Source organism: Martes martes (genome assembly GCF_963455335.1).
Source record: "Martes martes genome assembly, chromosome: 4".
Lineage (NCBI taxonomy): Eukaryota > Metazoa > Chordata > Mammalia > Carnivora > Mustelidae > Martes > Martes martes.
This window is the reverse complement of record NC_137891.1, coordinates 183,200,831-183,212,828: the sequence shown is the minus strand read 5'-3', so window position 1 is coordinate 183,212,828 and position 11,998 is coordinate 183,200,831. Positions and strand designations below refer to the sequence as shown.

General features: G+C 43.9%; 1 protein-coding gene across 1 annotated transcript in view; it reads left to right on the top strand.

Moving 5' to 3' along the window:
• Positions 1–605: 605 nt before the first annotated feature.
• Positions 606–11,998, top strand: part of DISP3 (dispatched RND transporter family member 3) — a gene marked incomplete at both ends in the record, with an annotated part of 28,811 nt that continues 17,418 nt past the window's right edge. The window contains 3 exons of the mRNA XM_080802108.1: positions 606–1,707; positions 2,525–2,744; positions 11,068–11,204. Of these exons, the coding sequence (XP_080658234.1) occupies positions 606–1,707; positions 2,525–2,744; positions 11,068–11,204 (1,459 nt within the window). The remainder of the gene's footprint in view (positions 1,708–2,524; positions 2,745–11,067; positions 11,205–11,998) is intronic.

Here is an 11,998-nt window from a genome sequence, read left to right as displayed (position 1 = left end):
GCAGTAGTGTGGGGCAGGGATGGCCACCTCTGTTTTATAGACAAGGACTCTGAGATTCGGAGAGATTTTCCATGCTGCCAAGGTTCAAACGACCAGGACCCAAATTCGGGTCCATCTGATTCCAAAGATCGTGTTCTTTCCCTTCTACTCTGACACTTCTGCAAGGTACTTCAGAGTTGCTGATTAAATAAAAGTGATTATAATGGAGTTACACTTCACATTGGCCTTGAGTTCTAAAACCAGAGCATGATGCAAAAGTTGGGAAATCATGTGCAGTCAAAGTTCCCTTTGAAGAGCCCTTACATGGGAGGGGATGTCTCTTCTGTTTGCAACTGGGTTGTGGTTCTCCCTTTTCTATGACCTTGAAAGTCAAGATCTAGATGGGGGAGGTGATGGGCAAATAATATATATATAATATATATATATTTTTTGCTTTCTGTGTTGTGTATGAGTGATTGGATTCAGTTGAGTTAAATGCCTGCTTGATGTAATTCCATCGTAGTATTTGTGGACAGGGTCAATCCCCAGGGCTGGGCAACTGCAGCCGCGGGGTACCATCCTCTCCATCTCTCCAGCCTGCTGACCCTCTCCGTCTCCTATAGGCTATGGACTCGGAGGATGACCCTTTGCTGCAGGATGTGTGGCTAGAGGAGGAGCAGGAAGAGGAGGAGGAAGCAACAGATGAGGCCTTGAGGAGGGCCCAGAAGCCAGGGCCGCAAGCCGGGGAAGCAGGGCAGTGTTGCTGGCGGCGTTGGACCTTGCCTCCCCGGCCCCCGGCCTCGGGCTTCTGGAGTACCCTGGGCTGGGCTTTCACGAACCCGTGCTGTGCGGGGCTGGTGCTCTTCCTGGGCTGCAGCATCCCCATGGCCCTGTCAGCCTTCATGTTCCTCTACTACCCGCCGCTGGACATTGACATCTCCTACAACGCCTTTGAGATCCGCAACCACGAGGCCTCCCAGCGCTTTGACGCCCTCGCGCTGGCGCTCAAGTCCCAGTTTGGGTCCTGGGGGCGCAACCGGCGCGACTTGGCCGACTTCACTTCTGAGACGCTCCAGCGCCTTATCTCAGAGCAGTTGCAGCAGCTGCATCTGGGAAACCGCTCCCGGCCGGCCCCCAGGCCCCCACGGGCAGTCCTTGTGGCCCCAAGGCGCCGCCGCCCAGGCCTGTCCCGGGACACTTCTGCGGACCAGAAGCCAGAAGCCAATCGGAGTGGGCGTCTTCGGCGCGAGGCCCCGCCCCCGGGGGACCTGGCAGCCAACCAGAGTGAAGGCCCAATGAACCAGAGGCTGGAGAAGAACGGGCAGTGCCAACCCAGCGCCCCGCCCCCTGCTGCGGCTGCGGCCAATCAGAGCCGAGCCCGCCGAGGTGCCTCACGCTGGGACTACTCCCGCTCCTATGTGAGTGCCAACACCCAGACGCATGCGCACTGGCGCATCGAGCTCATTTTCCTGGCCCGCGGCGACGCAGAGCGTAACATTTTCACCAGTGAGCGGCTGGTCACAATCCACGAGATTGAGCGCAAGATCATGGACCACCCGGGCTTCCGGGAGTTCTGCTGGAAGCCCCATGAGGTGCTCAAAGACCTTCCACTGGGGTCCTACTCCTACTGCTCCCCACCCAGCTCGCTCATGACCTATTTCTTCCCCACTGAGAGAGGCGGCAAGATCTACTATGATGGCATGGGCCAGGACTTGGCTGACATCCGGGGTGAGCAGACCTGTGTGTGGCTGGGGGTTGGGTTTTCCTGGGGTTGAGACAAGGTGCTTTAGAGGTGCACAGGAAACCCGGCCTTGAACTCACAGCTGAAGAAGGGTGGGGTGGGACTTGGCTGTGGGGCGGAGTCAGGCTGGAGCTGCCTGCTGGGCGTGACCTGAACGAGACAGGTTGAAGGGCTGGGAGCAGGGTTGGGTGTGAGCTGGGATTCAAGGGAGGCAAAGCAGGAGGTTTGGACGCATACGTGGGTTGAGGGAAATTTGGAGTTAGAGAAAGCATGGGTTGGGATTGGGCATGAGGTTGGTTAGAGGGAAGCCTGGGAGTGGTGATAGAGAACTGGGCATCTAACCAGGGGAAGAGACTGGGGTTGAAGGGAGACCAAGGTGGGGTTAGTTCGAGGTAATTTGGGGATGAGACTTGAAGAGGGTTAGAGAATGGTCGAGGAGCTTGGGGGCTTAGGTGTGCCTTTTAAGGGACACATGGACAGGGTTCTAGGGAGATGGAGGGGGACTGGAATGGGAAGGTGGTGTTCTAGGACTGCAAAGACTGAGCCTCCGTATCAGGTGAAGTTCACATGCAAATAAAATGTGAATTTATTGGGGGCTACCTGAGCAGGTCTCGGGGGCTGCTGCTCTTGGTTAGTGAGTTCTTTAAACCCTCTCTCTGTCCCGTTAGGGACAGTTGGAGGCAGCCTAAGGGGGAGGTTCCTACCTCCTTAGAGAGGAGTCAGATGGTGAGGAGGGCAGGGTGATGTTGATGGAGGGCTGGGGGGCGTTGACCCTCTGAGTTCCTTGGGCCCCCACCCCTGCAGGCTCCCTAGAGCTGGCCATGACTCACCCCGAGTTCTACTGGTATGTGGACGAGGGCCTCTCCGCAGAAAACCTCAAGAGCTCCCTCCTGCGCAGCGAGATCCTGTTTGGAGCACCCCTGCCCAACTACTACTCGGTGGACGATCGCTGGGAGGAGCAGCGGGCCAAGTTTCAGAGCTTTGTGGTCACCTACGTGGCCATGCTGGCCAAGCAGTCTACTAGGTAGGAGGTCCAAATGCACCAGTGTGTATTTGCCCTTGTGTATACCAGGAGAGGGCTGTGTTCGGGCAAGAAACTATCTTCCTGGGCTTCTTTTTCCTAAACCCCAGATCACATGCTCTCAACCTTCTCCCTAGGAAGTCTCTCTTCCCGAATCAGGGGCAGAGCCAGGTGCATCCTCACTGTCACTCTGACAGCTGAAAAACCCTTTTCTTGATCAGTGCTAATGGGTACTGAACATGACAGCTTTGGCAGAGGCAGGGAATCCCATAGCTCTTGCCCCTGGAGGTGTGGAGTACTGCTTTTCTCCTGAGATGGTGCTAGAGGGCTTTCTGAAAAGACTCTTGACCAGGGAGTATTGGCCTCTGTGCCTCTACTACCCAGGGAGATAGTTGGCGAGTCGCTCTTCTCTAAGCCACAGTTTCCCTACTTGTAATATGGGAATGGTAAGTCCTGATACCCTTCTGGAGGCATTAGGAGGAGATGAGCCAAGAGATGTGAAGGTGCTCTCAGGCAGTGGGTGCTTTGGTTGTCCTTCAGATGTTGGGATATGGGTCTACGAATACAAATAGGCCCGTCCTCACCCAGAAGGGGCATTAGATAGTTCATGTGTCAGTCCTGATGGACAACTGGAACGCCTCTCAGTCCTCTGCCCTGACAAGCCAGCCCCATACACAGGAGGAAATATTCTGCCTGAAATACCGTTGTTCCCTCCATTACTCATCCATTAGTTTGAGCAACTACATTGAGCAATGACTGTGAAAATCAGCTAACATTCATGTGGCACAGAGCAGGTAAAAGCCCCTTATACACATCTCATTTAGTCTTCACACTGACCCAGCGAGGTAGGTGCCATTCTGATTATTTCCATTTTATAGTTGAGGAAATTGAGGCACCGCACAGTTAAGGAAGTTGTCCAAAATGATAAATCTGTAAGTAGTGGAATGGCAGGAAAATCCAGGCTTTCTGGGGTGCCTGGGTGGTTCAGTCAGTTAAGCATCCGACTCTTGATTTCGGCTCAGGTCATGATCTCAGGGTCCTGAGGTGAGCTCCGCACTGCGTGTGGATCCTGCTTAAGATTCTCTTCCTTCTGGGGTGCCTGGGTGGCTCAGTGGGTTAAAGCCTCTGCCTTCGGCTCAGGTCATGATCCCAGGGTCCTGGAATCGAGCCCCGCACTGGGCTCTCTGCTCGCCTGGGGAGCCTGCTTCCCTTCCTCTCTATCTGCCTGCCTCTCTCCCTACTTTTGATCTCTCCCTGTCAAATAAATAAAATCTTAAAAAAAAATTCTCTGCAGATGCTCTCTCTCAAAAACAAACAAACAAACAAAAAACAAAACAAAACAAAACCCAGGCTTTCTAATCTGGACTCCTTACCCTTTGTGCTTTTATGCCAGTTGCTGCACTAGGAACCTTCTCCCAGTCATGCTTCTTTGCCAAGGAAACCCCTGTTATCCATTAAGATACAGCCTGGGCAGATCAAAAGCCCACTCTGCCCCCTTCCACCATGCCCTTCCTTCTCCCTACAGGAGGCAGGAAAGAGCATACACTGAGGTAGACTTATCTGGGGTCACATAACAGCAACTTCGCTCAGCTGTGGGAGTCCCAGTGGGTTCTTTCACCTCTCTGAGCTACAGTTCCATCGTGGCCCTTGGCAGTCTGTATTTTAGTTGTTTAATTCCTTGTCACTCAAAGGGCAGCTCTCAGATCAGCAGTGTCAACATCACCCAGGGGCTTGTTATAAATGCAGAATCTCCAGGCCTTTTCTTGACCTGCCGGATTCCCAGGTGACTTGTTTGCACATTAAAGTTTAAGGAAGTCTAGTTTCATTACGTTTCAGTAGACTGGGAGTTTGTTGAGACTGGGATTGTTCCTGGCTCACTTGTACAGGCCTAGCCCCCAGTAGGGTGCCAGGAACCCCTTAGTAGGGATTTGTCTTGGGAATGAATGAGTGGGAGTGGATGGGTGGATGGATGAATAAATGGGGGTGTTCTTGAGAAAGGTATTTTGCTGGGTTGGGAAGCTGGGAGGGCTGGCTGCAGGAGAATCTTTAGGGTTTCAGATACCGACAGTTCCTTCTGTGTAATATGTTCAGCTGCTGAGTCAAAACCTCCACGTGCATAGAAAAGCCTCTCGTCCCCCTTCCCATCCCCCTAGAGCTTCACAGGTTTGATGATAAGCAGAGTCCCTATAGACTTGACTTCGGTATCTTCTTGTGGAATAATCAGATCCTTTTATTATTCTATTATTGGTTACCCAAGAGATGGCAACATGTACCTTAACTTATTGCAGAATAGTACACATAATCTCTTTTACTACGTCCCTGATAATACTAGAATCTTAGAACATGTTCACTGAGCTTATATCCCTTCAGCCTTTGTATTTTGTTGCATGCATTTTAGTTCTATATACATTTAAGCCCTGTAAGACATTACATTATTACTTTACTGAGTCAGTACTCATTTATATTTACTCACACATTTCCTTTCCCTGTAGCTCTTCATTACCTTCTACAACTTCATGTTTCCCTCTGGAATCGTTTTGCTTGTATCTGAAGAACTCTCTTTAGTAGGGTTTTTTGTTTGCTTGTTTGTGGGTTTTTTGGTGCAGGTTTGCTGGTGATAAATTGTGTTGTTTGCCTAGAAAACATCTTTAATTTACTTTCATTTCTGAAGCATATTTCTGCTTATATAGAATAATAAATGGGTAGTTTTCTTTTAATGCTTTAAAGTTGTTAGTCCATTGTGTTCTGATTTCCATCATTTCTGTGGAAAAGTCAGCTGTAAATATTTTTGTTGCCCCTTTGAAAATTATCTTTTTTCTCTGGCTGCATTTAAGATTTCTTTTTGGCTTTGGTTTCAGCAAGACTGGGAAATGTTATGTTGGTGTAGTTTTCTTTGTATTTGTTCTGCTTGAGGTGCACAGAACTTCTTCAATCTGTAGGTTGATAACTGTCATCAGTTTTAAGAGTTTCCTGGATATTCCCCGTTCAAATATTGCTTTTACCTTTTAGGATTCCTTTTTAGGATTCTAATTACACAAATGTTAGATCTTTTCACTGAGTTCCATGTGTTTTCAGTGCTCTTCCCAAGGTTTTAATTTTTTTTTTCTATGTTCTGGTATATGTTACTTTCTGTGTTTAATTTCCTTCTGTGTTTTAGATATTCCAGTTCACCATTATACTCCAGCCTTCTGTTATATCTAATCTGCTAATTAATGTCTATTGAGATTTGAAGCTTAATGTTACATTTTTCTGTGGAGAATTTCCATTTGATCCTTTGTTACTGATCTAAATCTTTGGCGAAATTCTTCAGTTTTATTTACTTTGTCTATATTATCCTTTCTCTCCTTAAACATATTAATTATCATTATTTTAAAGTCCTTATCCATTGACTTTTGATATAGGGATAACTTGTGGATTTGTTTCTGTAATCTGTTCTTCACTTGGTTTTTGGTCATGTGGTCCTGTCTATGAGTATGCCTGGTAATTTTTCTAAAAGATTTTATTTATTTAATTGACAGAGAGAGAGAGAGCTAGGGAGGGAACACAAGCAGGGGGAGTGGGAGAGGGAGAAGCATGCTTCCCAATGAGCAGGGAGACCAATGCAGGGCTCGATCCCAGGACCCTGGGATCATGACCTGAGCTGAAGGCAGATGCTTAATGACTGAGCCACCCAATGCCTGGTAATTTTTATTGAGTGATGAACACTGTGTTTAAAAAACAAAGAAGTCCAGATGATATTTTTTTCATGCACAGAAAGTTTATCCTTCTCTCCACTAGGCAGAGTTGTAACTGATCACCTTAAGTAGCCAACCATTTCACTGAGTCAAGGCTATTTTGCAGCCCTGCAAATTCTCAGTCTGCCTCTTGTTTGCTCTTGATTCTCTAGAATTTTCAACTGGGAACCTGGTGTATTCTGCACAACTCTTTCCCCTGACAGGTTACAAACTCTAATATTTGTTTCTCAAAACTACAAAAACAAAAACAAAACTCCATGTCACTTTTTCAGAGGCTTTCTGCTTAGACTTTTAAGCCTAATGCTTCCTGCAGCTCCAGTTACTCAGTACAAGTACTGAGAAAGAAACTGACATTTTACTCTGCTGGTCTACAGGTTTCTGCCCAAAACTCTGCTAATTCATCTGACTCCCAGCCTTAATTTTTAGCCTTCTGCCTGTGTTCAGAATCAGCAGATGCCTCCAGGATGAAAACAGCCACAGAAGGACAATTTATCTTTCCTAAGTTCTCTTTCCAGAGTCTTTCTGGAGTTCCTCTCCTTATTATTCTCATATACTCTCTACTGTCCTCAGATTATTTTTTTTATTTTATCTGACTTTTTGTAGTTCTTGGCAAGAATATTGTCTTCCATGAGCTATTCCTTTATACCTGAGAGTAAAAATTTGGGCCTGTGTCTTTTTATAGCCAGCAACTAAAATAGGACCTAGAACTTCAAAGGTATTCTATAAATGCTATACAAATGAATGAATGAATTAATTAATAGCTAAAGAGTTGCTTGATCTTTCAGTGTTCTACTCTAATGAAAGATCCATTAACCTATTTAGTTCAACAAAGTAGATAATCCAAAGATCTTTTCTGCTTGGCTTTTAAATGTTCCATTTGGTTTTTTAAACAGCTTTATTGAGATATAATTGACATACAACCCAGCTGCATATGCTTAAAATTTACAGTTTGATTAGTTTTGGTACATGAATACACCATAAAACCTTTACCATAATCAAGATGGTGAACATATCCACCTCCCCCAAAAGTTTCCTCCTGTACCCTGGCTAATGACTCCATCCTCCCCCTTCTTGTCTGTCTACCCCTACCTCAGGCATCACTTTCCATTTTCTATCACTGTATACTGGTTTTCATTTTCTAGAATTTTATATTCTTGGAATGATACAGTATGCACTCATTTAGTTGACCTCTTTCAGACTAATTATTTTAAATTATATCCATGTTGTTACAGGTACCAATAGTTTGTTATTTTTAGATGCTGAGCAGTAATCCGGTGTGTGGAGATGCCACATATTTCTATACAGGTATCTAATTGTTCCAGCATCATCTATTGAAAATATCATCCCTTCAGCAAAGATTGCCGTTGCACCTAGGACAAAAATCTATTATCCTTATACATGTGGGTTTATTTCTGGACTCCCTGTTCTGTTTCATCAATCTATTTCTTTATTTGCATATTTAAAAAAATACACACACACACAGGGCTATTTCGACTTTAAAAAAATTCATTTAAAAAATATACATAGGGATAGTATTGTTTTCTATTTCTTCTTGCATGAGCTTTGGTAGTCTTTTGAGTTTTGAGTCTTTCATGAAATTTGTCCATTTCATTTAAATTGTCAAATTTGTTGGTATGAAGTGGTTCATAATATTCCCTTATTATCTTTTAAATATCTGTAGGAACTAGTGATGTCACCTCTTTCATGTGTATCTTCTCTCTTTTTTCATGATTAGTCTGGCTAGAGGTTTATCGATTTTACTATTCTTTTCAAAAAACTATCTTTAGGGTTCTTTGATTTTTTTTCTATTGGTTTTGTTGTTTTTCTTTAACTTTTCTGATCTTCATTATTTCCTTTCATCTATCTACTTCACATGTAATTTTCTCTTGTTATACTTTTTGAAGTAGAAGCTGAGGTCATTAATTTAAAACCTTTCTTCTTTTCCAATATAGGCATTTATTGCTATAAAGTTCCTTTTCAGTATTGTTTTAGCACATCCCATGAATTTTCATATGTTGTGTTTTTATTTTCATTCAATTCAAATAGTTTTTTTTTCAGATTTTATTTATTTGAGACAGAGAGGAAAAATGCAAGCAGGGGGGTGGGGCAGAGGGAGAGGAAAAACTAGAAGTAGACTCCCCACTGAGCAGGGAGCCCAATGCAGTCTTGATCCCAGGACCCTGGGATCATAACCTGAGTCCAAAGGCACTTAACCTACTGAGCCATACAGGTGCACCTCAAAATACCTTCTATTTTCCTTTCTGATCTCTCTCTTTTTTTTTTTTTTTTTTTTTGACCCATGGGTTACTTTAAAGTATGTTATTTAGTTTCCAAATATTTGGTAATTTTCCAGATATCATTTTGTAGCTGATTTTTAATTTAATTCTTTTGCGGTCAGAAAACATACTTTGTATGACTTTGGTCCTTTTAAATTTATTGGGTCTTGTTTTATGGTCCAGATTGTGTTCTGCCTTGTTAAATATTCCCTCGTGCCCTTAAGAAGAACACATATTTTGCTATTGTTGGGTGGGGTGTTTAATAAATATCAATTAGGTCAAACTGGTTGATTGTGTTATCTGGATGAATTGAAACCTATATCATTTTGAAATTGTCTTCTTTATCCTTAGTAATATTCTTTGCTCTGAAATTTACTTCATTTGTTATTAACATAACTATTCCCACTTTCTTTTGACTTAACATGGCACATCTTTTTCTATCCTTTTGATTTTAACCTGTTTGTGTCTACATTTAAAGTGGGTTTCAGAGGAGCATGCAACTCTTAATCTCAGGGTCATGCGCTAGAGACCCACATTCGGTGTAGAGATTACTTAAATAAATAAATATCTTCAAAAAATCATAAAATGCATTTCTTGTAGCAGCTAGGTCTTGATTTTTTTAAAGTTAGTGTGACTGTCTCTGCCTTTTAATTGGGGTATTTAGACCATTATCGCTAATGCAGTTGTTAATATGGTAAGACTTAAATCTCTCTTATTTTATTCTACTTGTCATATATTCTTTGTTTCCCTTTTCCTCTCTTTTGCCTTCTTTTGGACTAATTCAGTATTTTTTATTATTTTATTTTATTTCCTTTATTAGCCTTTTAGCTATAACTTTTTATTTATTTTGGTTCTTGCTTTAGTGCATAGAGTATGCAACCTTAGATTATCACAGCATACCTTCAGATGATGTTACACATATTGTATATCGTGTGGGAGCCTTACAGTGGTATACTACCATTTCTTTCCTCCTGGCCTTTATGTTATTTTTGTCACGTGTTTTATTTTCATACATGTTATAAATACCACACTACATTATTATTTTTGCTTAAATGATCAATAATCTTATAAAGAGACTTAAATAAGTAATAGGAAAGTTTTACATATTTGTTCATACCATTGCTATTTCCAGTTCTTTTCGTTCCTTTGTGTAGATCCATGTTTCCATCTGTTATCCTTCCCTTTGTACCTGAAGGGACTTCCTTTGACATCTCTTGTAGTCCAGATGTCCTGGACTTTTGTGTATTTGAAAAAGTCTTCATTTTGCCTTTGCTTTTGAAATATAGTTTTGCTAGGTATAAAATTCTGGGTCAGCTGTTTTCCTGGTAGGTAAAAGGTACTGCTCCATTGTCCTCTCATTTGCATTGTTTCTGAAGAGAAGTCATCCTTAGTTTTGTTCTTCTGTATGTGTTGGGTCATTCTCCTCAGGCTGCTTTTAAGACTTTCTTTTGATTACTGGTTTTGAGCAATTTGATTATGATGGGCATTGTTGTTGTTTCATGGTTTTTTGTTTGTGGGTTTTCCTTTTTTTTTTTTTTTTTTGTACTTGGAGTTAGTTGCTTGAGCTTCTTGAATCAGCAGGCTTATAGTTTCCATCAAGTTTGGGAAAGTTTCACTCTCTTTTGGGTGGGTGAGATATATAACTCATTATGCTGTATGGGAGCCCAGCAACTCTCAAGGTGATAAGTGAAGATAAGCACAAGACGCATTTTGCTTCTCATCTCTCAGGTATCATCATCCTGTGTTGTCTCGTGTCCAGAATCTTGTTTTTATGTATTTTATTTCTTCTTTGTTGTTGTTGTTGTTGTTAATTTTAGGGGGAGGGTAAATCTAGATTTCATCTTATTACGCCATCATGGCCAGAAGCAAATGTCCCTCCTGTTTGTATTTTAAAACTCAATGTGATCAGCTGGGTTACGTTTTTGTTATTATTAAGAATAGCTTGTGTTTCCTACACATGGAATAGTTGTGTGGAAGCTGGTTTGAATTTAGGGTTTTGCAGTGAATATTGAGGGTTGGGAGATGACAAAGGATTTGACAGTGATTGATTATTGTCTGTGTCGAGCAGGGTCTCAACCTTGGCCATACATTTGAATCACCTGGGAGATTTTTAAACACTGATGACTCGACCCCACCCCAGAAATTCGGGTTTAATTTGTCTAGTGTCCAGCCTGGACATCAGGATTTTTGGAAGCCCCCAGGTGGCTCAACATAGAGCCAAAGTAAAGAGCCACTGTGGAGGTGGATAGCTCCTGTTCCTCCAAGTGTCAGCAGCCATCTGCAACCCACTTTTGTGTTTCCTCTCCACCCCTCCAGCAAAGTCCAGGTTCTGTATGGGGGGACGGACCTCTTTGATTATGAGGTGCGCAGGACCTTCAACAATGACATGCTCCTGGCCTTCATCAGTAGCAGCTGCATCGCGGCCCTCGTCTACATTCTCACCTCCTGCTCTGGTAGGCCTCCTCAGAAGACCTAGCAGGAGCCAGCTCCCCTCCTCCCTTCCCCGTGTGCTCCTGTCCCACCAAAGCCTGCCTTCTCCAGAATGCCAGGTCTTGAATCCACTGTGTCAGAGCTGGTGGAGCGGGGTGCTCAGAGATCACCTTCCAACCCCAGGCAGGGGGACTGTAGTCCAGACTCAGCTCAGGCCATACCTCAGGGCCCCTGCTCCCAGGACCCTGCATGCTTAACCTTGTACCCTTTGACCATTGTTTCCTTGCTCAAAATTTTGTTTTGGGGGGTCTGGGATATCAGGCCCTCCTTTATGGATTATTCCATTGCATGGTTTATAGTCCCAGGTCAGCTGCCCTTTTGTCCCTTAGTTCACCTTAATACCACCTTCCCATATAGCCTGGCTGCTTCTTACTGTGTATACAGTAGGTACTCTCTATTGCCTAAGCAAATGACAGGTTCATCATACCTTCAAAAATGGAAAAGACATCCTTTCATTCACATAACAAATATAAATTCGGCACTGACTATGTGTCGGGTGCCCTGAGGCACCAGAGATCCAGTGATGAACATCACAGACACATTTACTAGCCCCATGGACCCTCTAGTCTACTGGGGTGACAGATGTGAAATATATAATAATTCCCTACCAGTAACTGAGGTCAGTTCTATGAAGGTGAAGGGAGCCACTCAGATGGCTCCCTCTACCACTCTGGCCTCCTGCCTGGACCCTTCTTTCTGGGCATGAGAACTGTTCAGGGCATACCCAGGGCGGTGAAGGGCACTCTGCGGGGACACA